The sequence below is a fragment of the Amaranthus tricolor genome, chromosome 7 (genome assembly GCF_026212465.1).
Source record: "Amaranthus tricolor cultivar Red isolate AtriRed21 chromosome 7, ASM2621246v1, whole genome shotgun sequence".
Lineage (NCBI taxonomy): Eukaryota > Viridiplantae > Streptophyta > Magnoliopsida > Caryophyllales > Amaranthaceae > Amaranthus > Amaranthus tricolor.
Window position 1 is genome coordinate 6,617,154 of NC_080053.1, and position 24,489 is coordinate 6,641,642.

Below are 24,489 nucleotides of genomic sequence, written 5' to 3' on the forward strand. Positions count from 1 at the left end.
TATGCTAGAAATTACGTACTAAGTTGCGATTTTATGGTTTTTAAAGCTTTTTTGGCGCTAACATTTACGTTCTCTTAGTGCTTTCGACAAGATTATAATACTGTTGATTGCGGCTACTACACTATCAAATACATGGACGATATCTTACAATCCGTGAAGGAGGTTAGAGTCGAAAACATAGATGCCGTAAGTATTTGTTACGTTATTAAATTATAATATATATTATATATTTACTATTATTGGTGAAATCTAATGTTTATGTATCTTTTAATTTCATATTATATCATAGGTTTTATACGACATTCAAAGGGAAACCTGCCCTTTGGGAGATGAGGAAATGCGCGCATTGGAAGAAAAGATTTTTGCGTATCTTGCTAATTTTTGTTCTTGGTAAATAATGTAATTAGTTTAGATTTAGGACTTTAATTTGTATATGTACATATTATTATATATACGATCGAGAGTTTACAAAGAGATTATTGGTGATTATCGTTGGATTATTGGATTAATCATTGTTTATTACATTGTACATTATTGGATTATTTATTAGTATTAAACAAAAGAAGCAAAAAAAAAAAAAGAATAATATATATGATGCGGGCCTCCCTAAGACCGCAGCATATAGTGTAAGACTATATGCTGCGGTTTTGGGGAGGCCCGTAGCATATAGTGCACTTTTCTGCTGCGGTTTTAAACCGCAACATCTAAAATAGGCCATCTGCTGCTATCACTAATGCTTGGGGCCAATACCGTAGCATATTATGTCTAAAAAACCGCAGCAAATGAGGTTTTTTCCTCTAGTGAATATATTGTCATATATTTGGAGATCTTTACCAAATAAATATATAATGAATACATACCTTGGTTGATCTTGTAGATAGTCATTGGAACAAGATGGAAAAGGCAAAATATGTTTGCCAAGATATAGCAAACAGCTATATCATAAGTTCTTACGAACTTATGTTTTATGCTACGTAAATATGTAAATCATAACGAACAATAGCATATACTTGATCAATAAATAAACATACGTTTTTGTCTTCCATCATAAAGTATGATAACTATAAATCGATCAAGGAGTCAAGTCAACAAGAAAGGATATATCATCTAGAATTGGATTAATTAATGATATAATGACAAAAGAAGGGTCCAAACATGTTGGCTACTTCTTCCATATGTGATAGTTGTCTTTGCTTCTTTGCAATTCTTTTTATTCCACGAGTTTGATGTCTTAGCTAAATTTCAAATAAATTGCGCTACTTAAGAATTGTGATTTGGACTTTAACTATTAGGATGGTGTAGATAAAAATTGTTTAAGAGGGGAGGATTTACATTTGTAGCTAGAAATTTAATTTGTCTATTCAATTTAAACTTTCAGCATACTACAATATTAAAAATAAGCTTAAATGATAAAGTATATCAAATATAAATAAAATAAATTTGTTACTATTCATCACAATCATAAAAACCAGTAACGAAAAAGTTCACATGCAGGCTAGGACCTTCTCACAATTAACACCAACATCAACATTACTATAAAATATTTGAGTCTAAACTCATTTTAATTTGTACTGTTTATAATATAAGTAGTCATGATCATGGATAAGAATTAAAGAAAATGATGAAGATATATTATCCAAAACTAAAATATGGCAAAGTAATACCAAAAAAACTAAAATAGACATGTCGACAGACTCATGCAGACAGAAAAAATACTCTTTGGTTGAAATTTTTCAGAATTTTTGATAATTAGTCATTAATTATTGAATATTGACTGTTGATTGATTCAATTGGTGCATTTTGCTCAAATGGTAACATCAAATGCATTTATTTGTTAAAATAATTGTATCAGTTACATGTTAACGAATGTAATTGGTTAAATTATGATAAAAGTAGTCAATAGATGACATATCCTAGTGTTTTAAGTATTAAATGTCTTTTTAAAAATCTTGTTAATAAAAATTGAACATTTCAAATCACATTCGTCTTTATTTCATGTAGAATATCTCGTGCACATATGAGGAGGACTTTCCTATAATAAATACTCTTTGTCCCTCTCACTTTAAAGTAACGTTTATTTTAATTTGTTTCACTAATTTTTCTTTTTCTTTTTTATAATTATTGGCGGATCTATATAAAAGCCTACGGCAGCACGTGCCTCCATGTAAATTTATAAAAGAAAACAAGTTTTAATCGGATTTTGACTCGGATGGTCTTTAAGATTTAACTAATAGAGAGAGAGATTAATAAGATAACAACGTTATCTCTCCACATGAAACCTATTATATTTTCAAATCTCACATAATAACCCATGAGATATAATTTGTTATTTTCTTTGTCCTCTTATTTATCTCATTCATTTTACACATTTTCTTTTTGGGTTATGGTCACAGTCTTATTTTTTTTAATCTCGTCTTCAAATTTCTACATATTATCTCTCTATCTTAACCACTCATTTATATTCTCAACTTATTTTTTGTCTTATTCTCCAACCCATTTATATCTCCACTCATTTATATCGCTTTCAAAAAGTGTTATGTTTGTTAAAATGTTCATTTTAGTGAAAAAAAATTTAGCTGTTCATTTTAGATGAGATGAGAATTACGTTAATTGATCGTTCTAATATTGTTTTGGCTTTAGTTTGAGATTATTGTGCTTCTACAAGTCATTTTACTGAAAAAATTAGTTGTTCATTTTACAAATGAAACTCTGTAGAAATTGCTGCAAAATTCTCTTACAATTTTGTCTATATATTAGTGCCCCTGAGATTCTGAACCCTAGATCAGCCCCTACAATGGTATCACTTTCTTTTTAATCGCATCCATAAATTTATGATCTCTCCATTTTAACCACTCATTTTTATCTTTTATTTATATTTTGTTTTATTCTCCAACTCAATTTCATTTTTCATTCATTTTTCATTGAATTTCATGCATTTTACAAGTGGTGCAAAATGAGAGAAATAAAGAGACTACTTCTTAGAAGACCAACTACGACTTCAAGCCTTGCAGTACCTTTCACATCCCTATAAATACAACCACCTTTTCCTCCTTTAACTTGCACTGCTATATTATTGAGATCATCATCAATTCAAAACCTTTGCAAACATAGAGAAACAGAGATGAATATCTCAACTATTTGTCGCTTTAATGCCTTGCCTCCAAGCTCATCCCCTGATCCCACTTCATCAACCTCTTTGTCTACAAGGAAAAATTTTGCTACAAGGTATGGTTTCTAAGATTTTTTTAGTGGTTTTGCCCAAAACCCGACTCAAGAAAAATCAGAGTCATTTTGAAAAATTTTGGGACGCTGTGTAAAGATTATATTTTACGCCTTATTTATAGTAAATATATTTATTTTATTAATAAATTTAACATATTTTTCTTTGATTAACTTTTTTCGTACACGGGACAAAGAGGGGCTATGTGCGGTCGATTACCTCGCACCCCCTTAAAGACCCTCTGTTAAAAATTGTCTATGGAGTCGGGTTTTGTGCAAGGAGCTACCTCGAACATAATTTCGAGGAATGATACTTGAATGAATCAATTTAGAATAATAGACAATTTAATATCTATTTTTTATAATTTTTAATTATGTATAATTCTCGGTTTTAACTATTGAATTAGTAAATTAATGCAAATAAAACAAATGAGATATTTTTAATGAAACAGAGAGTAATTACAAGTTTTGATGTTGATCCATCAGTCTAACCAATAATCTTTTTAGGTAATTAGTAGATGATTATATGTATTTGATTAGGAAAAGTAATGAGAAATCATCAATTTGGAGCAGAAAATTGATGGTAATTGCAACAACAGTGATAATAAGCCTAGAAGTGGGAGATATTGTAAACAACATCAATGGAAGCTCAAATTCAATAATGGCTATGGAATTTGAAATAGCAAACAACAATAACAGAAAAACGATTGCAAGATGGAGTGATAAAAGAAGCTGTCCGCCATGGCAAATAAACTCCTTGGAAACAATTGTGCCTGAAAATCTTCCAAGGCCTTTTAAACTTAGAAAATGGGAGGGAATTTCTTATTCTTATACAAAATCTGCTCCATCTGTTAACTTCTTTGTGATTAAGTCAAAGAAAAGCTGTTTTTCACTGTAGGGGATCAAACTTATCCCTCTTGTAAATATTCATCCTTTAAATTTTTTTTTTTATTTTTTATATTTGTAAAGCAAAACACTTATTTACAGGCAAGAGGCTGCAAAAAAGAGTCTTCAATGACTATATCAGCCTTCAAAATTACAAGTTGGGTGTAAGACTAATTACAAGTTTTAATACTAATTCAATTAAAATATTCAATGTTTACAAAGTTAGTGGAAGATATGTATGCATCATCAGCATTATTAAAATATTAAATGAGGATATTTGTCTAAAATTTGTGATATAAATATAAATTTTTTATGGAAACAATAATAAACAATCTAAAATAACATATAAGAGTAACTTTAAAAAACAAAAGGAATATCATTTAATGAAATGTGTTTAAATTTATCTATATATATATATATATATTACAACTCTGCTTTATTTTATTCAGATAATTTAATCTCTTTTATGTAATACACTTTCTCTTTAATGTTAAATAAATCAAATTAAAGGGAGATAAGAGTATAAGTCATTCCAGTACAAATTATATTTGTAGTACAAAAATGGGTTGATGAAGGAAATAAGTTGTGTGTACTACAAAGCTGTACAAGTTAAAAGAGTTTTGGAGAACTCTCAAACTGGCAGAACTTTCACAATGTTCCAAAATTAGTTTGGGTCGAGTAGTCGCTCTCAGACCTCAACTTCTAAAAGGTTACTTGTCGTAAATCTATTATGCACCCTGATATTAATAGAATTAGAAGGTATTAAGAGAAGGTTTTGTGTGGGACAAGTTTGTTATGGATTTTGACGAATATTTTCCCATAATATTGCCCCAAAAAAAATAATTTTCACTTTAGGTATTACGAGAAAGTATTTTCCACAATATCGTCTATGTAAGATAGGTTTAAATTTTTTTTTAATATAACCGCCACATAAAATGGCGGTTTTGTGTAGGAATCTGAACTAAACCGTTAGATGAAATGGCGGTTTAAATGAATTTCAGTTTTTTTTTTTTAAATTAATATGAAGCAAACCGCCACTTGAAGTGGCGGTTTTATAGCTGTACAAAACCCCAGCTTCTGTTCTAATTTCTTCACTTCATTTCATTTGCTTCCCTTTGTAGTTGTTGCCGGTTCTTCTTTAAAAAAAATTTTCTTCAATCCTCTTTTACTTCATATTCACAATTCCTCTCATTCAACTAAATTAATCAACTACATTCTCATCTTCTCCTTCTTGTTCATTTTCATCATCATTTAAGGTATTAATTTAAACCCTAATTTATTTCAATTTGCAAATTGAATATTTTGTTCATTATTGTTGTCATTTGAAGTTATAAATACATTGATTTTTTGTTACATTCTCTTGATTTCATGATTTAAGCTTACATTTTACACATTTTTAGTTGAATTTTATGATTTGGTTTGTATGCATATAAAGTGTTTGATGAAATGCTTCAATGAAAGTTTATTACTTTGTTGGGTTAGTTTAATGGTTTTAGTATATATTCATGGTGTTTTTAGCTTTATATTTGAATTGAAAGTTCTATTAAGTGTTCTAATACCTTAATATGACAAATTCTTGTATTCACATTTACACTTCCCTTACTCATAATCAACAATAAAGTGTTTGTGAAATCACATGAAAAACATGTTTGTGTTTGCAGAATATGGATCATTATCCCGTTATAGTGTATTGGGGTGGGGAAGTAAGTTATACTGGATCCGATGTTGTGTATAATGGAGGATTAAATACAGTGATGTTTATCCATCGTCAGAATACTAATTTTGAGGTGTTTCATAGCAAAATCTGTGATGTAATTGGTTGTGATCGCAACTCTTTTATGTTAAAAATGGAGATGAAATATCCGGTGACTAGGAAAAATGTGTTAGTTCCGATTAAGAATGATGAAAGCATAAGTGCTCTTGCTTATGCGGCATCACAAGCCCCTAGAACGGCAATGGAGGTTTATGTTGAATTGGTTGCAAATTTGGATAATGCGAGGGAAGTCATGACTAGCATGGAACTTCTAGAATCAGGTCCTAGTGTACGCCATGATACATTCACAGAAATGTTAAGTAACCCAAATTACGTTAATGAGCACTTGGATGAGCTTACCTCTCCAACTCATTCACGAGGCGTTGGTGGTGGTATAATGAACACCTTCTCCACGTGTCACTTGGGTAGGCGTAATACGAACGAGGTTGATTCTTTAGATCAGGAGGATGAGCATATTGATTCTGATTCAGAGGAGGATGATGAAAGAAGAGAAGCTCTAGATGCAGCGATTAGAGATGGTGCTCCATCTCAAGACTGGCTTAGAATTGATGATGTTGATCAAAGATTGATTGATGCATGGATGACCTGGAATGATGACAACTCCATGAATGATAATGGAGACTTTAGGATAGGGCAAGAGTTTAGCTCCTTAGACCACCTTAAGAAGAATGTTAAAGCATGGGCGATTTCTAACAATAGAAATTTCCGTGTAATTGAGTCGGAGCCTTCAAAGTACGTTATCCAATGCACTAATGCGAAGGATATAGGTTATGAATGGAGGATACGAGCTGTTATGACCGCAACGGGATCATCTAAGATTGTGCGATATAAGGGTCATAATCAAGATTGCTCAGTACATTACAGTGACGACCATCCCCTCCTTCTGAATTTGTTGCTGATCTTATCGTGGATATGATTAGAGTTGATCCAGCGTTAAATGTGAAGTCAATCGTTAATTTTGTAAAAAATAAATACGGATTTGTTATAACATATAAGAGAGCTTGGTTGGCCAAAAATAAGGCTAAACAAAAGTATTTGGGGATTGGGATGAGTCCTTTGAGGAGCTTCCAAGGTACCTGCAGACGTTAATGCAATCTAATCCAAGAACAGTGGTGCAATGGGAAGTCCAACCGAAAATGGATCCTACCAGAGCGATGTTTAAGCGAATTTTTTAGGCTTTCGGACCATCCATTAAGGGTTTTCCCCACTGTCATCCCCTTATTTCTATAGATGGTACACATTTGTACGGAAAGTACAGAGGCACACTTATGATTGCTATGGTGATAGATGCAAATTCTCAGTTGTTCCCACTTGCCTTTGTCGTTGTGGAGGGAGAGAGCAACGACACATGGAGTTGGTTCTTGGATTGTATAAGGCATTATGTCACTAAGAGGGACGACTCATGTGTTATATCTGATTGTCCCAAGGGAATTTTGCATGCAATGAATAGAGTTGGAAAAGGTTGGGAAGAGCCATTTGCATTCCATTGGTATTGTAAATGTCATCTAGCTTCGAACGTGCATAAGAAGTTCAAGAACATAGCAGTCAAAAACTTATTTGGAAAAGCTTCTGAACAGACAAAGATTCGGAAATATAATTTCTACATGAATCGCCTTAAAGAGTTTAACGAGGACGCGTATAAGTACTTAGTGGATGGTTCTATTACTGAGCGCCAATGGACTTTGATTCATGACGGTGGGCATCGATATGGAGTGAGAACTACAAACATGTCTGAAGTGTTCAATGGCGTAATGAAGGGGGCTAGGTCACTCCCAATCACTTCATTGGTTAGGATGACATTCTTCCGGGTTAACGAATACTTTGCCACAAGGAGGGATTTAGGGAGAAACAGATTAGACAATGGACATGTGTATGCCATGAAACCAACTGATACTATTGATAAGAATGCTGAAAAGTACGCTTTCATGATGTTAGGATATATGACACAGTGCGTGGGATATTTGAGATCACCACTGGTTGTGGCAACAGGATAGCAAGAAAAGGTGGAAAATCCTACATGGTTGACCTCACAGCAACATCATGCTCCTTTCAGAAACCAACCATCTTCAAGTTACCGTGCTCACATGATCTTGCAGTATGTCGAGCTCGTAAAATATGGTATGATGCTTTTGTGGACCCTTCGTTTCGCACTACAAAATACGTATCGACATATAAGAAGACTTTCATGCCTATTCCAGACATGTTCACCTGCAATCCTTGGAACGGTCCTACAGTTGTTCCAGATCCCTCAACGAAGCGTGGAAAGGGTCGTCCCCGATCAACTCGTATACGGAACGAAATGGATGCACCGTTGACGCGTCCTCATAACACGTGTAGCTTTTGTGGATTTAGTGGTCATAATAAGTAAACATGCCTTCGAAGGTCAACAAAGTATGTTTTTTTAAAATATTTTGTAATATCATGTTGAGTCTGATAATATTTATGTGATTTTTATAACATTTAAGTATGTAACAACGATAATGGCGATGCCGAGCCCAGTTGATCCATCAGTGCTTACGCTTCAGGCGACACACAGGAGCGCAGCTGCGTGAGAGGGCTCCACTGCCCAATTGGTTACTCGTCAGCACTACCAGGCGAGTACATTACATTGGGAGGTGGATGATAGGGTATCAGAGGTAGTTGAATTAGCTGGTTTCAGATACATTTACAGGTTATTGGGCGGGGGCTTAGAGCTCGATCGAGCTCTTATCACTGCATTGGTGGAGAGGTGGAGGCCAGAGACTCATACCTTCCACCTCACAGTTGGAGAGGCAACGATCACATTGCAAGATGTGGCAGTTATAATGGGACTGCCCATTGAAGGACAAGCAGTGATAGGTCATGGAGAGGGAAATTGGCCAGCAATAGTTCATGAGCTACTAGGGGTTTGGCCTGAAAACCCTCAAGACCCCACACAGCCAAAGATCATCATTGGATCGTCATTGAAGCTGACTTGGCTCCGAGAGCATTTTAGCGCGGTAGAGGATGACGCGGATGATGCTACGGTTGATAGACATGCGCGAGCGTATATCTTGTACCTATTTGGATGCATCTTGTTTCCAGACAAGAGCGGTGACTCTGTGCAGTTGATCTATCTCCCTCTATTGGGAGACTTGGAGCGTGTAGATGAGTACAGTTGGGGAAGTGCTACCCTAGCGTATCTGTATCGTGACTTATGTCGAGCATCTCGTAAGGGTGCCAAGGACATTGGTGGCTGCTTGATATTGTTACAGATATGGTCATGGGAGCATATTCATATAGGGAGGCCTATAATTCGGACGATTCAACCCAATGGGTAACATGATCAGGAAGATGACGCGGAGGATTTTGAACCGGTGTTAGGTTCACATCATCGTCGCGGGATGGATCCTTTAGCAGTAAGGTAGCAACACTCAATTCACTATTCAAATTCATAATTTCACTATTTTATGATACATGAAAATGTTAAACAATGTTCATTTGTTTGCAGCTGGCTTCGCGTATATCTTTCGAGGTCCCACTCCCCACATACTCTCGTCTACTACAGAGACGCACTTGATCGACAACGGGACGAGCAGGTTATTAACATTTACTATTCGTATTAGTTATGAATAAATAGTATATATTACTGAGCATATTGATTTCTATTACAGATGACATGGCAGCCTTACACAACGGCTAAGATGGACGCTCTGCCACACATATGTACATCGGGCCACGAGATTTGGAGATCGCGTTGTCCACTTATTTGCTTTGACATCGTCGAGCTACATCTCCCGGATCGTGTCATGCGTCAATTCGGTTTGGAGCAAGTTATTTCGGATGCCTGTGACACCCAACCTCAACTACATGCGATCGATCGGAGGACTGGGGACAAGAACTACGTCGTACGACATAGATCGCATGTAGATGCGTGGAATGACCGAGCATCTACATTGGTTCGAGGAGATAACTTCACAGGTCATAGCTCTGGTATGTACATGAGTTGGTACAGGCGTATCTCCATATTACGCCTAACGAACACCACATTTACGCAGCCAGGATCACATTACCATCCGACATCTACGTTACTGGTACGTCTTCTTTCAACACTCATAACATATAGTAATACTTTTATGTGACTCTTTTAACAATATAATGATAACATACAGGCTGAGCGCATGCGATCGGTGCTCATACAATGCAATGATACGATTCAAGGGGCCGCTACATCGCCAGTTGATGTGGGGTATCGGCTATGTTCTCAGACCCTAGGCTCCATTAACGCGTCATTGACCGATGCATTGAGTCAGGTGGGTTATGAGTACCTCATACCGACTCCACCCATCATTGGCGAGGTAGATGACACATTCCACACTCCTTCTCCACGGAGTTCAGCCCACCGAGGTAGCTCTTCCGGAGGATGCAGTTTTCGGTCCACAAGAGGTCGCCAGCGTTTATCTATTCGAGGTCGGTCTTCCAGATAGCCATCGACCTCCGGTACTATGTCGCCATTCATTCCTCCAGCTTCAATCACCACTCCTCCTCCAAATCCATCGCCTCCGAAAAGGATCATCACATATCAGCGTGCTAGTCAACGACGAGCTCCTGCTCTTAATGTCATTGCGGAGGTTGACGAGTTCACACCATCATCATCCACCGGTGCGCAAAACAAAAGGGGTCGGGGATTGTAGTTTAACAAACTTTGTATATTCTTATTTGATTTGAACTTCTTGTATGACTTTCCATGATTGTAATATATCTTCGCATTATTTTCATAATTAATTTTTTCAAATCAAGCTGGTTCGTAATTGATTATTATGGAATAGATGGTATTGAACTAGTTTAATGCAGGTTGCGCTAACTATCTAGGAGAAATGAAAGAAAAAAAATAAGTTGCAGGCCACAAGCAAACCGCCACATGAAGTGGCGGTTTACCAGGGACCAAACCACCACATGAAATGGCGGTTTGCCTTGACCAAACCGCTACTTCATGTGGCGGTTTATTAAATAAGGCAAACCGCCATCTCAAGTGGCGGTTTTGTCTGAAAAATTTAAAAAAAAAAAAATTTCCACGTGGACGGTATTGTGGGAAATACTTTTCCACATAATGCAAAGTGGGAATTATTTTTTTTAGCAATATTATGGGAAAACTTTTGATTTTGACATTATAGATTGTTAGATAAACCCAATTACACTATACATAAATGAGATGATCTCATGGTGAAATTATTTTTATTATATTGAGCTATATATATTTAGTGCATTAAATTGATCACTTATAGTTTTAAAATAATTAATTAAAGAAATAGGCTAATTATATGGATTCGTCTCATATTGAAATGATCTCATACAATACGAGCTGGCTCATTTAATATTTAGGAAAAATTATCTATAATAATTCAACATTTTACTGATGAGACAATCTTATAATAAGGAGCTCGCATCCTTATTGGTTGGGATATTCAACTCATACATGGGGCGCATCTCTCAGTGAGACCGTCTCATACAAAAATTAGTGTTTACCGATTTTTCTACAATAATTCCAAGTTTTGATTAAATCCCAACTATAAAGGGTACTTGCTAAGAATGCATGAAGGTAACTTTTTTACCTAAACTACAAGTCATGTTGCATAAAAAAAATAAATACAAAATTAAATTATAAAAAATATCAAAAAATTTTAAAAAATTAAAAGAGGAATCAAGCAAGTTTATATTTTAATTTAACTTTTAATTTTTAATATTCTTGATTTTCTTATTTATTTTATTTGTGTGTGGCAATTAACTCGCAAAAATCGATTATCATTTACGCATAATGTTTTTGGGTAAGTGACCCCACAATTCAGATTATTGATGGTTAATAAAAAATTGGGATTATTGCAGGAAAATTAATAAAAGGTGAGATTATTTTTGGTAAATTCTCCTAATATTTATGTTCGATCCGTGAAAATAAACTCATTTATTTATTTTTAAACAAATCCACCATAGGGTATAATTGCTAAAAATAAACCCATGAAGTACTATTTATTTCTAAATGCTTAACTTGCAACTAAGGTTTTTGAAGAAAGTTATTGTTGAAATACACGAAGATGGTCGAATGCAACAAGAGGGGGGTGAATTGTTGTGTATCAAGCTTTACTACGTTTTTCTTGAAATTTGCGGAATTTTAACAAACAAAATAAAGCTTAAACTTAAAGAGCAAGAGATAAAAAGGAGACAAAGATTTTACGTGGAAACCTTCTTGGCCTAATAAGAAGGAAAACCACGAACCCCTGGGATTTCAAAATTCTCACTATGTTTTAGGCAATCAATTACAATTACATAAAACAGTTTGCTTCACTTGAAGCTTCTCTACTCTAGGCCTAATTCTCTTTCTCTACTTTCTCCTTCTCTTTCTCTTCTCACGTTTCACTTCTCTATTCCCATAGACTACTCATGAGTCTAATTACAACAAATCACTCATTAACCCTTACAAGGCCAATTCTCAAGAGATTAAAAATTAAAATAATTACTTAAGAAAAATATTATAAATTAATTGGCATTTAAAAACAGAAAATATTTTTCTAAAAATGATCTCCCTTAAATGGACACTCTTGGATGGATGCTTGGTTTGAGCGTAGCTTCCCTTATTTATACAAGGAACAACCATCAATGCACTCACCCCATGACTTCCATTTACTTACTTGATCCCAAAGAAAAGGGGAAGTTATTGAAAGTAGAGGCGGAGAATAGGCTGCAGTTTTACCAAATACAAGTGACGTTTTTTTTTCTTGTACGGTTAATAGTACATGAGTCACTAAGAGATCCTAATTTAAAGGAGACTCATTCAAGATAAAGAATAAGTCTTTTAGCCGTCCAAATTTAAAAGGAGACTTATTCAAAATGAAGAATAAGTCTTCTCCATATTTTTAGGCGTTTTAAAAAAACTTTTTGCCAATTAATAAATTAATTTAAATAAGCAACTAATTAAACTTTTAATCTTTTACATTAACTAAAAACAGAAAACACAATTTTCGTAACTTCCAGTCAATGTCTTCTCCAGATCTGTATCGTGGGGAACAGCGTACTGTCTCCATCTACAACTTTCGTCAGATTGTTAACTCTAGGAACAGTAGGCTGACTTTAAAGCAATTGTCCAACTTCTTGGATATTCAAGACACGTACAGCTTCCACGAACCAAGTCATAGGCTTCATCAACGATTAACACAATCGGATATTCACCTACAAAACAATCTCTAAAACATGTTTGTTTATTTAAAAGTGAAGTCATCATCAAAACCTAAGAGGCCAACAAATTCCCCCTTTTTGATGAAGACAAACTTTCTAAACAAACTTAAGTAAGATAGAGTAAAATAAAATTCTTAGAGTATACTAAAAATTAAAGTAACTCCAAATAACTTAGTAAATTAACTCATTACAATATAATTTACCAAGCACTCATAGTAGAACAATTTTCTCCATACAAAAACATAACATCCAAAAATAATTAAACAAACACAAATTAGTAAGTAATTAAACAAATTTAGAACAATTAAACTTAATAACATAGATCAACATAGATAATGATTTTAAACCTAGCAGATCACAAATCATTTTCATAATCACAAATCACAGTAAATCACAGTTATACAAATCACAGACATGCAATAAACTCTTCCATTATAGAGAAATATAAATCAGTCAAGATAGGAGATTGTGTATTCACAACTTCTCTTAAGTTTGTGCATATCTTCCCCCTTTTGTCATCAATCAAAAAGAATTGGGGAGTATCAAACAACAGCACAAACCATATAGATTTGTTAGTGATGAAAGCAAGAAACAATAATAAAAGTAAGCACCATAAAAAGTAATCAAATCTACACAGAGTTAATCATCACAGACCATAAAAACAAGAAAAGAAATAGTAGTAGGTGTTCACATACAAACTTGTACCCCAGATGGTACAAAAACAAAATGAGAAATTGTTTGATAAGTGTTACAGTTAACAAATCATTAAAAATTATGGGAAGAGGAATTAGGGAACAGTCTCTTCTTCATCAATGTACTCAGTCTGTACTTCCACTGTGTCTAGCTTGGCACCAAGACGTTGTTCCATCTGGTTAAGCTGATCAACAATTAAAGCAAGGGAGACTCGAGTTTCATCTCGAAATGCAACAAAGTGAGAATGGAGATCATTTAGCTTGGAGAGGACAGAGTCTAAAGAAGCTGCAGGAACAGAATTATTGTTAGTACAACCGACATCTGGTGAGGTGTTGGAATGAAAAGGTGGTGGTGTAGACTGTATTGGTGATGGAGGTGGTGATGGATTGTAATGTGGTGGTGATGTGGTTGGCTTGGGAGAGGGAGGTTCATTTGATGTGGATTCAGGCATGGTCTCAAAAGTGGTATCATCAACCATTGTAGCCTTTCGTTTTGAAGCTAACCTCCTACTCTTCCTTTGAATAGATTTAGCCTTTCTCCTTAATGCTATCACAGTTTCTTCATCACTTGAATCATTACAGAGATTGTGATAAGCATCTTCTCCTTCCTGTTCTGCTTCCCCCTTACTAGCTTCTCCATCCTGTTCCCCTTTTTCTCTTGTTTTAGTGGGAACAGGCTCTTGTTCTTTTTCCTCTTTTCCTTCTTCCCTCAATTTTTCTTCTTCTTCCTCAATCTCTTCCTCATCAGATCCTACTTTAACAACTTCCTCTAATTCATGTATTAACATCCCTTCACCATTTAACTTGAGGTGCAAATTTTGCAGGCATTTAGCACCTATTTTCATATTGGGGCCCATTGGGAACTCCAACCCTTCCAATGGGACATCAAATTTTCTGAAAATCCAAGTCAGCAACCCTCCATATCCAACAAAATTTTTCTTCTCAATACAATCAGACAAATGAGATATCATCAAAGATGGAAAATTTATCTTTATATGATTAGCCATGCAATAGATCAATGTAGCATCACGTAAACTTACTTCACTTCGTTTGGAGTTTCTTGGCAAAATAAATCTACGTGCAATATTGTACATTAATTTATGCAGAGGATTCAAAATGTTATGGCTAATTTTCCCTTTTCTTTCAACTCCTAAAAATTTTAAAATCGTTTTTTCATTTATCCCAGAAAATACTATTTTTGAACCAACATAGTAAGTATCCAACCCAACATTTGGAACATTGAACCATTCCCCCGGCAGTGCTCTATTAAATTCTATTTTAATGTTCTTGACAGTACTAGAACATACTCCACAATCATTTGAGAACTAAACTTTGACATCAAAACTTCCCATTCTTGATATTGCAGAATGTCATGCAGTTGAGGGAAATGGACAGAGTCATACCAGTATTTGTCTAGTCCGAAACCAATAGACATTTCCTTTGAGATTTCTTTAGCACTATTGGGGTCACTCTGCTACGAACATTTGACTACTTTGGAAGATGAACCACCTTTTGGTGATGAGATCTTGCGTTTGGTACCGGTAGGTTCAGTAGATTGTTTGGGTGATTCTTGTGTGGTTTCAGTGGTTGTGGGTGGTGCATCATCCAGTAATGGTGGAGGAAGAACTACTCTCAGTGGTTTTGGCTGATTTTGTGTACGGGATTTGGGAGCTTTCTTGCTGGATTTAGAGGATTTTGGGGTTTTCATTTTTGAATTTTTGAAAGGCTTGAGAGAGAGGAGAAGGACGGTTTCTTGAAGAAGAGTGTTTATGCGTGTTATGATGTAAACGGAAGGCTTTTAAATGATTGAAGTGACGGTTACCTTAAGTCCCATCACTTTATTGCCATTTTCATTACTTGAGAGAAGAAAACCGTTTCCCATTTTTTTTTTATTTATGTTGACTACTTATTATAAATATATGAAATATGAAAAAAATGAAAACAAAATAAGATAATATTAAGTTATAAAAATTATGAATTATGATATTATGAAGTATTATATGAAGAAAATAAAGAACATAATGCTTTGGTCTGATCAAATTAACAATATGCAGACGAGAAGACATTCATAGTACAAACTTTATTAAGTGTTTACCTGATCCATTCAATAATTGATTCTCAATCAAGTTATTGAGGTTGATTTTTGACCTTTTTCATTCTCATGATGCTTCATTGGGAATTTCATGCAACCAAGTTTAGTGGAGCTTGATCATACCAAGTTCTAATCTCATCTTTTCATATTGTTCCCTTGGAAGCGGTTTGGTCAGATTATCTGCAACTTGTTCATTTGTATTAACATGCTTTAATATAATATTTTTGTTTTCTACATTATCCTTAAGAAAATGATGTCTAATATGTATGTGTTTAGCTCGTGAGTGATGCACTGGATCTTTAGATATACATATGGCACTGGTATTATCACAATAAATAGGAATGCATTCAATTTTAATACCAAAATCTCTTAGTTGCTGTTTTATCCAAAGCATTTGGGAACAGCAAGCTGCTGCTGCTACGTATTTAGCTTCGGCTGTGGATAATGCAACCGTGTTTTGTTTCTTGGAACTCCATGAAACTAAATATGAGCCAAGAAATTGTACCATACCTGACGTGCTTTTTCTATTAACTAGATCACCTGCATAATCTGCATCACTAAAACCTTTTAAATCATAAACATCACTTTTAGGATAAAATAGGGACAAGTCGTCTGTTCCCTTCAAATATCTCAAAATCCGTTTTACTGTAGTGAGATGTGATTCTTTGGGGTTGGACTGAAATCTAGCACATAAACCAACACTAAATGAAATATCGTGTCTACTTGCAGTTAGATATAATAGGGAACCTATCATGCCTCGATACATTGTTTGATCTACGTTAGTTCCTTTTAGGTCTTCATCTAATCTAACATTTGTAGCCATGGGTGTATGGTTGGTTTTAGCGTTGTTTAGCCCATACTTAAGAAGTTCTTTTATGTATTTTTGTTGATGAATAAAAATACCATTTTCAGTTTGTTTAATTTGCAAACCAAGGAAGAAATTTAATTCTCCCATCATGCTCATTTTAAATTCTGTGCCCATAAGGTTGGCAAATTCTTTACATAACAAATATTGGTCGCACCGAAAATAATATCATCAACATAAATTTGAACAACTAAGATATCATAACCTTTATTCTTAAAGAATAAGGTTTTGTCAATTTTTCCTCTTACAAAGTTATTTTGAATCAAAAACTTTATTAGTCTTTCATACCATTGCCTAGGAGCTTGCTTCAAGCCATATAAAGCTTTGTCAAGCTTGTAGACATGATCAGGACAAGAGGTGTTCTCAAAACCTGGGGGTTGTTCAACAAAAACTTCTTCATCAAGAAAGCCATTTAAGAAAGCACATTTCACATCCATTTGATATAACTTAAAGTTCATAAATGCAGCAAAAGAAATTAAAATTCTAATAGCCTCTAACCTTGCTACCGGAGCAAATGTCTCAGTGTAATCAATACCTTCTTGTTGATTGTACCCTTTGACCACGAGTCTTGCTTTGTTTCTTACAATTATTCCATGCTCATCTAGCTTATTCCGAAATACCCATTTCAAACCAATTACTTTCTTGTTTTTTGGTTTGGGTTCCAAGTGCCATACCTTATTTCTTTCAAATTCATTTAATTCATCTTGCATGGCTACTATCCATTCGGAATCCTTTAGAGCTTCTTCGTGATTTTTGGGTTCAAGTGATGATAGGAACGCAAAATGTGAACAAAAGTTTCTCAGTTGGGATCTGGTTTGTGTTTCCTTATTCATATCACTTATAATCAGATCAAGAGGATGATAACTTTGATATTTCCAAGGTTTGGGCACAAATTCTCTTGAGGGAACAGTAGCATGTTCTTGTTCAGCAACTTGATTGTCATTCTGTTCAGCTACTTGTTCATCTTGCTCATCAGTGGGAACAGCTGGATTAGGAACAGTCTGCTGATCCTGATGTTCTGGCAGTTCCTGAATTTGATCAATTCTTTCAGCTTCTTCTTGTATTGCCTGTTCACCTGCTGTTCCTGGTTCTAGCACTTTTATTTCTTCATTATCGTTTTCTAGATGAGCAAGACCTATTTTAACATCATTGATATCCTGTTCACTTGTTGAAAAGTTAGTTTCATCAAAAATGATATGAACTGATTCTTCTACACACATTGTTCTTTTGTTGTAAACTCTGTAAGCTTTACTTTGTGATGAGTAACCTAGAAATACTGCTTCATCACTTCTTTCATCAAATTTGCCTATATTTCGTTTTCCATTTACATGTACAAAACATTTGCATCCAAATATACGAAAGTAGGAAATATTTGGTTTAACACCTTTGAGTAATTCATAGGGTGTTTTTGAAGTGATTGGTCTTATTAATACACGATTAAGAATATAGCATGCAGTATTGACGGCCTCAGCCCAAAAATTTCTAGGTAGACCGCTAGCAATCAACATGGTCCTAGCCATTTCTTCTAAGGTCCTATTTTTCCTTTCTACCACTCCATTTTGTTGTGGTGTTCTAGGTGTGGAAAAATTGTGATTTATACCATGTTTATTGCAATAATTCATAAAGTTTGAATTTTCAAATTCTTTGTCATGATCAGACCTTATGTGAACAATTTGATTATTGGTAGATTTTTGTATTTTATTAGCAAAGGAAACAAACTCATCAAAAGCTTCATGTTTGCTTATTAAAAATAGGGTCCAAGTGAATCTACTATAATCATCAACAATGACAAACACATACCTTTTGCCACTACGGCTTTGTGTTCTCATAGGTCCACATAGATCCATATGAATTAATTCTAATGGTCTAGAGGTAGTCACCAGATACTTTGATTTAAAGGATGACCGCACTTGTTTTCCTTTAGCACAAGGATCACAAATTTCATTTTTGAGGAAATTTATTGCTGGTAATCCTCTTACTAGGTCTTTTGATCTTAAGGTGTTAATCAATGAATAGCTAGCATGACCTAGACGCTTGTGCCAAAGCAGTGGGTCTTCTTCTATAACGCTTAAACACGTTAGACTGGTTTTGGGAACAGTGTCCAGGTCCACAACATAAGTGTTCCCTTTTCTGATTCCCTCGAGCACAGTATCTCCTGTGTCGTTCCTAGAAATTATGCATCGTTCAGAAGTAAACTTAACAGAGTTACCTTTATCACAAAATTGAGAAATACTTAACAGATTGTGTTTTAAATTCTCGACTAAAAATACATTGTCAATGGCATGGGAACATGACCTTCCAACCTTTCCTTTGGCGATTATCTCACCCTTCATATTATCATCGAAGGTTACAGTTCCCCCATCATATGCTTCAAGTGAGAGAAATTTAGATTTGTCACCCGTCATGTGCTTGGAACACCCACTGTCGAGATACCATGAGTTATTCCCCCTCACTTGAACCTGCAAAGCAAATTAATGGTTAGGTTCAGAAACCCAGTCATCCTTGGGTTCCCTGTCGATAATTTGAATCACATTTCTTAATCCATATGCGTTCAACATAATTTTTATTTGCTTTGATATGCTGTTCCCTTTTTACACATTGATTTTTCAGGTGTCCAGTTTTGCCACAAAAGGAACAGATCTTGCTACTAGGGAGATCAACATAGACCTTTTTCTTTTTATCATTTTTAACATATCCTAGACCTTCTTTACTCTTTGGTTTAGCATTTAGAATCCATTTGGGAACTTCATTGATTTTCCCTTTTCCTTTTAAATTAAGTTGATCTTGTAGATACTTATTTTCTCTTTCACATGATTCTAATTTTAATTTCATTTCTTGAAATTCCGTGCTAAACACATGAGTGGATTTATCATTTTCATCTCATTTTAATTCTAGCAATTTGTTTTGATTCTCTTCAATGTTAAGAATGATGAATTCCTGCTTTATTTTCTCCTATTGCTCTTTTAAAATGATGTTCTTATCTAACAAATCAAAAAATCTACTTTGCACATCGATCCTAAAAGTATTTAAGTATGAGATGTGATCTTTACTTAACTTAAGGTCTTTCTCAATTTGGAGACACTTAGCTGTTTTTTCCTCCAACTTCTCTTGTGTTTCCAAAAATAACTTAATTAATTTATCGTTATTTAAAATGAATAGATGTTTAGGAGAAGAACTAGAAGACATTACCTCTCTTTCCTTAGTCTCTTCATGAGATGCCATGAGACACAGATTTGCAGTTTCTTCCTCTACTGGAACTTCAGTTTCAGCTTCGCTTTCAGTGTCACCCGAAGCTGCGATCATTGCTTTACGAAAATCCGTTCTGAAGTATTCTTCCAGCTTCCCTTGTCTTCCCTTTGCCCTTCTCATTCTTCCATTGAGGGCAATCCTTGATGAAGTGATCAGTGCTCCCGCACTTGTGGCATTCAAAATTTGTCTTCAAGTTAGCAGCTTCCTTTTCTTTGTTATTTCTTTGATTTCCATATCTGCTGTTCCTGAAAAATTTTTAAAATTTTCTTGCCAACATAGCAGTCTCCTCATCATCCGTTTCCTGATTCTTCATGATCCTTTGCTGCTAAAGCCAGTCCTTTATTTCGGGAACTATCGGCTGTTCCCAAATGCAATTCGTGAGTCATGAGGGAACCAGCCAACTATTCCAAATTAAACTTGGTGAAATCTTTCGAACCCTGAATGGCTGTGACCTTAGCTCTCCAGCGATCGTCTTGAGGAAGACTCCTAAGTACTTTCCTGACTTGTTCATCAATGGGAATGATCTTACCAAGAGAGACTAATTCGTTCGTGATATTTGTGAACCTGGTGAACATCTCTTGAATGTTCTCCCTAGGTTCCATGACGAACCTTTCATATCTGGACATCAGTAGATCAATCTTGGATCGCTTCACTTCACTGGTACCTTCATGGGTAACTTCCAGCAGGTCCCAAATCTGCTTTGCCGTTTTGCAACCCATGATACGATTATGTTCATTTGGCCCGAGACCACAGTGAAGCAGCTTGATAGCAAGAGCGTTCATCTCCATCTTTTGAATGTCTTCCTTTTCATATTCAGTGATTGATTTTGGAATTGATTCATTGTTGGAGTTGATGGTCGTTACTTCGAAATCTCCTATTTCATTTACTCTCCATACTTGGTAATTTTCGGCCTTTATAAAAATTTCCATCCTATTTTTCCAGTAGGTATAGAATTTCCCGTCGAACATGGGTGGCCTTTGCGTAGAGTACCCTTCTTCCATGCGTTCGTTACACTTCAACATCTTTCCAGAGAACAGGATACTGCTCTCAGGGTTTCCTGATTAAATGAGGAACAGGGCTCTGATACCAATTGTTGAAATACACGAAGATGGTCGAATGCAACAAGAGGGGGGGGGGGGGGGGGGTGGGGGTGAATTGTTGTGTATCAAGCTTTACTACGTTTTTCTTGAAATTTGCGGAATTTTAACAAACAAAATAAAGCTTAAACTTAAAGAGCAAGAGATAAAAAGGAGACAAAGATTTTACGTGGAAACTTTCTTGGCCTAATAAGAAGGAAAACCACGACCCCCCGGGATTTCAAAATTCTCACTATGTTTTAGGCAATCAATTACAATTACATAAAACAGTTTGCTTCACTTGAAAGTTCTCTACTCTAGGCCTAATTCTCTTTCTCTACTTTCTCCTTCTCTTTCTCTTCTCACGTTTCACTTCTCTATTCCTATAGACTACTCATGAGTCTAATTACAACAAATCATTCATTAACCCTTACAACGTCAATTCTCAAGAGATTAAAATTTAAAATAATTACTTAAGAAAAATATAATAAATTAATTGGCATTTAAAAACAGAAAATATTTTTCTAAAAATGATCTCCCTTAAATGGACACTCTTGGATGGATGCTTGGTTTGAGCGTTCCCTTATTTATACAGGGAACAACCATCAGTGCACTCACCCCATGACTTCCATTTACTTACTTGATCCCAAAGAAAAGGGGAAGTTATTGAAAGTAGAGGTGGAGAATAGGCTGCGGTTTTACCAAATACAAGTGACGGTTTTTTTTTTCTTGTACGGTTAATAGTACACGAGACACTAAGAGATCCTAATTTAAAGGAGACTCATTCAAGATAAAGAATAAGTCTTTTAGCCGTCCAAATTTAAAAGGAGACTTATTCAAAATGAAGAATAAGTCTTCTCCATATTTTTATGCGTTTTAAAAAAACTTTTTGCCAATTAATAAATTAATTTAATTAAGCAACTAATTAAACTTTTAATCTTTTACATTAACTAAAAACTGAAAACATAATTTTCGTAACTTCCAGTCAATGTCTTCTCCAGACCTGTATCGTGGGGAACAGCGTACTGTCTCCATCTACAACTTTCGTCAGAACGTTAACTCTAGGAACAGTAGGCTGACTTCTAAAGCAATTGTCCAACTTCTTGGATATTCAAGACACGTACAGCTTCCACGAACCAAGTCATAGGCTTCATCAACGATTAACACAATCGGATATTCACCTACAAAACAATCTCTAAAACATGTTTGTTTATTTAAAAGTGAAGTCATTATCAAAACCTAAGAGGCCAACAGTTATAAACAATACGATGGATTAAGCAATAATACTCACTAAGTGAATTTTTTCAGATAAACAATAATTCGATTTATTTTTGATAGATAGAGAAAAAAATAGACTTATATTGACAATTTTTCCTTTTTTAGCTTTCGTAGATTAAATTAGATTTTGCATTGATATAGTGAACTTTTTCATGTTTAGCAAATAATTTTTGCGATATGGGTAGGGCTGCACACGGTCCGGTCTGGTCTGGTTTGACAGAAAAATCAGACCAGACCAGAAATTCCGGTCTGGAAAATTTCCAGACCAGACCAGACCAGTCAAGACACCAGACCGGACCAGACCAGACCGTTCTAGAACAGTCTTGTCTGGTCTGGTCTACGGTTTTTTTATTTTTTGTATTTTTTTAATTGAGAATCTAAGATAAACGATAATCTGTAAACAAAATACAACACCAAATCCGAAGCATTACAAATTTTCAATAGTTAAGTACATTACTAATTTTATAATATAGAACATTACAAATTTTATAATATAGAAGCACAGAAGCACAACACAGCTGGTATCGAAGTGTAGACCTGGAGAGTGGTATCTGTCGTTTGGTACGGTGAAGGAGAAATCAGAGTCTTCAGAGATTAATCGAGGGAGAAGGAGAAGGGATCGAGGGAGAACGAGAAGGAACGAGGGAGAAGGAGAAGGGATCGAGGGAGAGCTTCAGAATCAGAGATTAAAAAAACCCAATCATAATGTTATAATAGTAACATTTAAAATTTTAAATAAAATGGAAATTACGGGTTGCGGTCTACGGTTTACGATTTTCACCAGACCGGAATTTATTACGGTTTTCCGGTCCGGTTTGGTCTGAAAATTTTTAAACCGGGACCGGACCGGAAACCATTTTTTTAATAAAAAAAACCGGACCAGATCATTTAGACCGTAGACCAAACCAAATATTTAAATTACGGTTTGGTCCGGTTTGGTTTACGGTTTAGACCAAACTCTGTTCAGCCCTAGATGTAGGTAGAAGTTTATGCGGCTCAAAGAGATACGATCCTGCTATTGAATTAAATAGCAGGTTTTTTGAGAGATCGTTTTTTCGAGAATCGACTTTTAAAGCCTAGCCCAATTCATTAAAACGTTTACTATGCACATAGATTTCAAAAAACACTTAATATAATTTATTAGTGGGTTTTTTGTATACTGAAGTAGACATCTAAACAGCTACAACACATAATATAATCTCCTAAACCAAATAACCTAAACACCTACAACATATAATATAAACTCATACAACACATAACATAGATACATACAATAAATAACCTAAACACCTACAACACATAACAAAAATACCTACATTACATAACAAAAACACCTACAACAAATAACCTCAACATCTACAACACATAACCTAAACCCTTATAGCAAATAACATAAACATCCACAACACATAACACCTACTTGACAACTTCAGCATGTTTAAAACACCTACTTGAGATACCGTGAACCCCTACTTGGCGTATTTTAAATGCCTACATGAGGTATCCTAAAACCCTACCGAGTAAGTGTGCACTTACACTATATTTTCAATTTTTGTATTTTAAAAAAATTAATGGGTTGGCCCAATTTGTGTTATATAAATTTTTTGAGGTTATTATATAAAATTAAAAGAACATAAAATAATATACTTTATATGTCCATTTGAGATTGTTTTGATAGTGATATTTTCCTCATAACATGTCCGTATGAGATTGCTACTAATACTCATATGTTGTAAGAGAAAATATCATTATCAGTAGCTATCTCAAAGGGATGGAGGAGTATAATTTATTTAATGGTTAAGATTTAAGAGTATAGCTTTTGAACAAAGGTTGTGAGTTGAAATCTTCAACCCATAACTTTATTATCTGTATAATAACTTTTGCTCCCTCTAAATTTCTTGGATGAGGATGGGTAATGACACTATTACAAATTGTCACTTGTGTCATTAATTATGCCATAGAAATTTAAAATTTGTGACAAATTTTGATCTTGTCACGGAAAAAATAGGTTTCAAGACAATATTACAATCATGCCCAAAATTTTTGCCACGGATAAATATATATCGTGGCAAAAATGCACTTGTGCCACAAATTATGGCATGGGTAAATATATACCGTGGCAAATAAACACTCGTGCCATGAGTAAATTAATATTGTGTCAAACAAGTACTTGT

At 34.8% G+C, this 24,489-nt stretch overlaps 2 protein-coding genes across 3 annotated transcripts; both read left to right on the forward strand.

Moving 5' to 3' along the window:
- The first annotated feature begins 3,046 nt into the window (after positions 1 to 3,046).
- On the forward strand, positions 3,047 to 4,315 carry LOC130817536 (protein CHLOROPLAST VESICULATION). 2 transcript variants are annotated; one of them, XM_057683294.1, is made up of 2 exons: positions 3,047 to 3,225; positions 3,760 to 4,315. In XM_057683294.1, exons 1-2 carry the CDS (start codon positions 3,122 to 3,124, stop codon positions 4,115 to 4,117), a joined length of 462 nt encoding a protein of 153 aa, XP_057539277.1. In that variant the 5' UTR covers positions 3,047 to 3,121; the 3' UTR covers positions 4,118 to 4,315. The 2 variants fall into 2 exon arrangements, with proteins under 2 accessions (XP_057539277.1, XP_057539278.1); XM_057683295.1 differs by having other exon boundaries at positions 3,793 to 4,315.
- A 4,830-nt stretch (positions 4,316 to 9,145) lies between these two features.
- On the forward strand, positions 9,146 to 10,557 carry LOC130817538 (serine/threonine-protein phosphatase 7 long form homolog). Its single transcript, XM_057683296.1, has 4 exons — positions 9,146 to 9,260; positions 9,348 to 9,435; positions 9,511 to 9,930; positions 10,009 to 10,557. The coding sequence occupies exons 1-4, from the start codon at positions 9,241 to 9,243 to the stop codon at positions 10,321 to 10,323; spliced, it is 843 nt and encodes a 280-aa protein (XP_057539279.1). The 5' UTR covers positions 9,146 to 9,240; the 3' UTR covers positions 10,324 to 10,557.
- The last annotated feature ends 13,932 nt before the right edge of the window (positions 10,558 to 24,489 follow it).

Excerpts from the sequence above, each read along its gene's own strand:
- LOC130817538 (XM_057683296.1), top strand. The coding sequence starts at position 9,241 with ATGGATCCTTTAGCAGTAAG. Across the intron at positions 9,261-9,347 it reads ATGGATCCTTTAGCAGTAAG|CTGGCTTCGCGTATATCTTT; the intron begins GTAGCAACACTC and ends ATTTGTTTGCAG. Across the intron at positions 9,436-9,510 it reads ATCGACAACGGGACGAGCAG|ATGACATGGCAGCCTTACAC; the intron begins GTTATTAACATT and ends TTTCTATTACAG.
- LOC130817536 (XM_057683294.1), top strand. The coding sequence starts at position 3,122 with ATGAATATCTCAACTATTTGTCGCTTTAATGCCTTGCCTCCAAGCTCA. Across the intron at positions 3,226-3,759 it reads AGGAAAAATTTTGCTACAAG|GAAAAGTAATGAGAAATCAT; the intron begins GTATGGTTTCTA and ends GTATTTGATTAG.